This window comes from Trachymyrmex septentrionalis, unplaced genomic scaffold (genome assembly GCF_001594115.1).
Source record: "Trachymyrmex septentrionalis isolate Tsep2-gDNA-1 unplaced genomic scaffold, Tsep1.0 scaffold29, whole genome shotgun sequence".
Taxonomy (NCBI): Eukaryota; Metazoa; Arthropoda; class Insecta; order Hymenoptera; family Formicidae; genus Trachymyrmex; species Trachymyrmex septentrionalis.
Window position 1 is genome coordinate 877,257 of NW_017305451.1, and position 3,936 is coordinate 881,192.

General features: G+C 32.2%; 2 protein-coding genes across 2 annotated transcripts in view; one reads left to right on the forward strand and one right to left on the reverse strand.

Moving 5' to 3' along the window:
- Window positions 1–676, forward strand: part of LOC108749487 — a 2,813-nt gene extending 2,137 nt beyond the window's left edge. Inside the window, 2 exon segments of the mRNA XM_018488247.1 lie at window positions 89–546; window positions 548–676. Coding sequence (XP_018343749.1) covers window positions 89–546; window positions 548–592 — 503 coding nt within the window. The 3' untranslated portion in view covers window positions 593–676.
- Window positions 1–3,936, reverse strand: part of LOC108749485 — an 11,040-nt gene that overhangs the window by 5,243 nt on the left and 1,861 nt on the right. Inside the window, exon 2 of the mRNA XM_018488246.1 lies at window positions 1,379–1,487. Coding sequence (XP_018343748.1) covers window positions 1,379–1,487 — 109 coding nt within the window. The remainder of the gene's footprint in view (window positions 1–1,378; window positions 1,488–3,936) is intronic.

A 3,936-nucleotide genomic window follows, 5' to 3' on the forward strand; every position in this document is an offset into this window, starting at 1 on the left:
AAATTACATGTAAATGAAATCACAGAAATAATTTTTACATATTTTGCCAATAATATAAATATTAGAAATGTTAAATTATATTTTTTAGTTTCCCCATATCAGTGGTCAAATTCATTTATTAAAAAGAAAATCTGGATACGAAAATGCAAGCTGCAGATCACGTATTCGTTTCTAAATGATGTCGATTCGTCGAAGATTACTAGAAAATGCCATAATGCACAGAAAAATGATTGCGTTGCTCGCAAATCGACTAAGGTATGTCACGATACAGATAGAACACAGGAAAGTAAATTGCCAAGTTTAGAAGAGACGATTCAAATTAGCAATACATTAATACCAGATGTAAATCATTTCGGCGGTTACCTACAACCTTTAAACTTCTTAGAGGATCGCGAAAATTTTTTAAAACTTTTCGAGGCTGAAATAGCGAAAAAAGATCCCAATTCGCATTTTTGTTTGCGTTACGTCAACAGTAAATTGATTTCCGATTGTCCGAATAAAAAACCATTTGATGTCATGTATCAAATTCATGAGATCGTTTATTCGTTTAGTCCAAGTTAATACATCTAACACACAAGAAATAACAATATAAAATTATCGCACAAGCTTGTAGCCAAATGACGATAATTGCACGTATTTACTCTTGGTTAGATAATATCGTCAGGAGAATCAATTGACCGGATACGAGAATTTTCATTTGTAACGGAAAGACTATTTCCTGTGTTAATCGAAAAATCATTTAACCATTTTTTTTCTTGCAAGGTTGAAAAATATATTTTAAGCATGCAATATATTTATTTTATAATTACTTAGTATTTAATTCACATGCACTGAAAGTATCAAAATATATACATATGATTTACGTTATGAGATGATCTCAGTTTACAATGATAATTACGCGTTTGTATAAACAACGGAATAATCAAAAGATCTACCGCGCCGCGATTTAATTTATGTTTCTGCTTAGTTGATAAAATACTGATCTTATCGCGATGTCTTTATTTGTATCTTTATAAACTATTAATTTCCCTATGATAATTATTATAATTGTAATGTATTTAATTGTATAACTGTGGTATTTAATAATTATATATAATATCTATTTATACGAGATGTTAGAACATGATGAATAATATTAATATATTTCCAAATGTTTGTTTGACGACGTGTTTTCTAATTTTTTATAATTATAATAATAAGATTTTTATCCTTGATGTTTCTGTTCAATAAAGTGGAATTTGCAACGAGTTTACAAATTTGCAAGCCTGGTTTACTCCTTCTTATCTACGATGAGTTTTCCTTAAGATTATTATTCACCATTGCATTATTTATATTTACATTTAGTAAGAAAGATAACGCAGTAGCGAATTATACTTACTGACAAACGAGATACCCCTTTCGGTATTATGTGGACCACTGTGAAAAAGCTGCAGAAACTCCTCCAACGAGTCTATAGCATTTAATTTAGCCGCTAAATCGAGTGGTATCTAAAAAATAAATTATTACATATATATTATATATATTGATAGAATATAAGATTAGATTATTTTTTAAACACAGAACACACTGGGTCATAAGTTACGTCTTATATGAATAGAAAATCCGAGATCGAAAGATATTGAAAATAAAAGTTGTTTCAAAATACTTTATTAGGTTAACAAGTTTCTTGTATTCTATTCCGTATGTTTTATTTCGAAAAATTTAATGTTCAAGAGTTTTAATAATAATATTCATATGCGATATATAAAAAGAACCTAAACTCATATTATTGCGATTTACATTTATAAAATTGAAGAACTAGTAACTAACAACTTTGTTGAAGTATCTAAAAATTTAACTATGGATGCAGATTTAAAAATAATGTTGTTGGACCGAAAAAGTAATTATGTAAAATGCTCAAGTTAATTGCAAAACTGTCCTTTCCATGCAGTTGCTTTATTAATTCGCGGTCAGCAATTTTCCTGCGTTAGCTATATTGGAAAACTTAATGTGCGTAAGCCAAGATAAATATAAAATAAAATTTTCTTAAGAACTCATTTGGATTCGGACGTGCAAGATTAGAAAAAAATAAAGAAACGATAAATCTTAATGGATCATACCTGGCTGGAATAACAACGGTTATTTCTTTTCTTGATATATAATCTCATAAATATTGACTAAAAGAATAAATATAAAATTAAATTCCTCGGGGTATTCCCGCAGATTGTGAGTCATCCTGTTCGATCGCAGATATTCGAGATATGCATCATGTATGACTATGAAGTAAATGATAAAAAAGAAATGTCGGTCAATGATCCACATTACATCAAAATTCAAATTTTAAGACAAAAATAGATTTGCTTCTTTCCATTAAGCTTTTTGCTTTATCCACTTTTGCTTTTTTCCACATCAATTGTATTTAGATTAAAACAATCAAATTTTAATGTATCTTTCTGTTTCATAATCAACAATGATCTCGATTTGTTGCAATCTATAACACGTTGTGTTATAAAATATGTTAGCTCATATGTACATAAAGTTTAATATTTGGAATAGTTTTTTAATTGTTCTCTTTGCTAAAGAATTATTAGTAACATATGTGTGGAAGAGAAATCGATATCAGATCGATAAAGTATCTGTAATTAAAGGTACATACATGTATCAGCTTTGGGATTTTGCATAGTTATTCTATTAGTCATTGATAACCACTGCTTTAAATGGATGTTAAATCGCTTTTAGCTTCGATATCACGATTCAAACAGGTTTTTAGAACGAATCGCTACACTACGGTTATCGAAAAGAAGCAAATAACTTATACAAATTTAACGAGCACTTCGAGACTTGAGAAGCATTAGCATCTATTATATTAACCTATTGTTAACAGCAAATATATTTCACGTATTCATTAAATCGGTTATGCACATTCCAAAGTTTAGCTCGTCCAAAAGAATAATTTTTGATTAGCCGAAATTTACATTTGTCAACAGAAACAAGATCGATTCAAAATTTAAGTTTAAGAATGTACTCCGGAATCTTAATGCGAATCTCATGAAATACGTTCACTTTTACGACCGCATTCACATCTCACTTTCATCGATAAAGCACGCATTTAGCGTATACATATAGTTTACGTTACATACACTATAATAGAATCACAGAAATAAATATGCGTTATTTCGATAAAAGAAGGGATGAATGCAGGCCTTATTGTTACCTATGGAAAACGAATGCTCTTCGTGGAATAAAGTGTATAATGCCTTCTGGAAGTAATGCTGCTTCGATGTCGAAGCAAATACGTATTTCTTCATGCGAGCGTAAACGCAGCCTCGTGGGATTCGGGAAACAGGTTGGACGCGTTTTGCACTATCGAATAATTCCGCGTCCCGCAGACGCCGCTGTGTATTTCCTGGAAATGACAATCCTCGGCGCAAGAAACTGCGGTATTTCCGAACCCTGGTATTCTGGTCTCGACTTTCGAGCACGTTCCGCGTTGCTTGAGAGATATCCTAATCTGTGCACGCTTGTAATCTCGTAAAACTCTCGCGAGAAACGGACGGACGACTTCGCGATAACGATCGCGGGTGATCGCGGTTTTTTTTTCTTTAATGAAAGGTGCCTCTCGTCTCGGAATAACCCTGGTTTCGACCTTGCCAGGAAGCAAGGCTGTGCCTTCGGTTTAACGCTTAGGCGCCGTTATGTTTTATTAATCGCAGCCTCGATTTCACGACTGACTCAGCGAGGTACCGTGGTGACGATACTGTAATTATCGTATAAAGCCTAACATCTACTATTGACATACCGATTTCTCCCAAGTCAACAATTAGTTTACTCAGTTGCACTATTTTGTTGTATTTACTATTTCACGTTGTATTTTTTTAGAGAGAGAGAGAGAGAGGGGGGGAGGAGGGAGAAGGGGGAGAAAGACAAGCAGAGAAAAAGGTTCTTTTTCGAAGAATT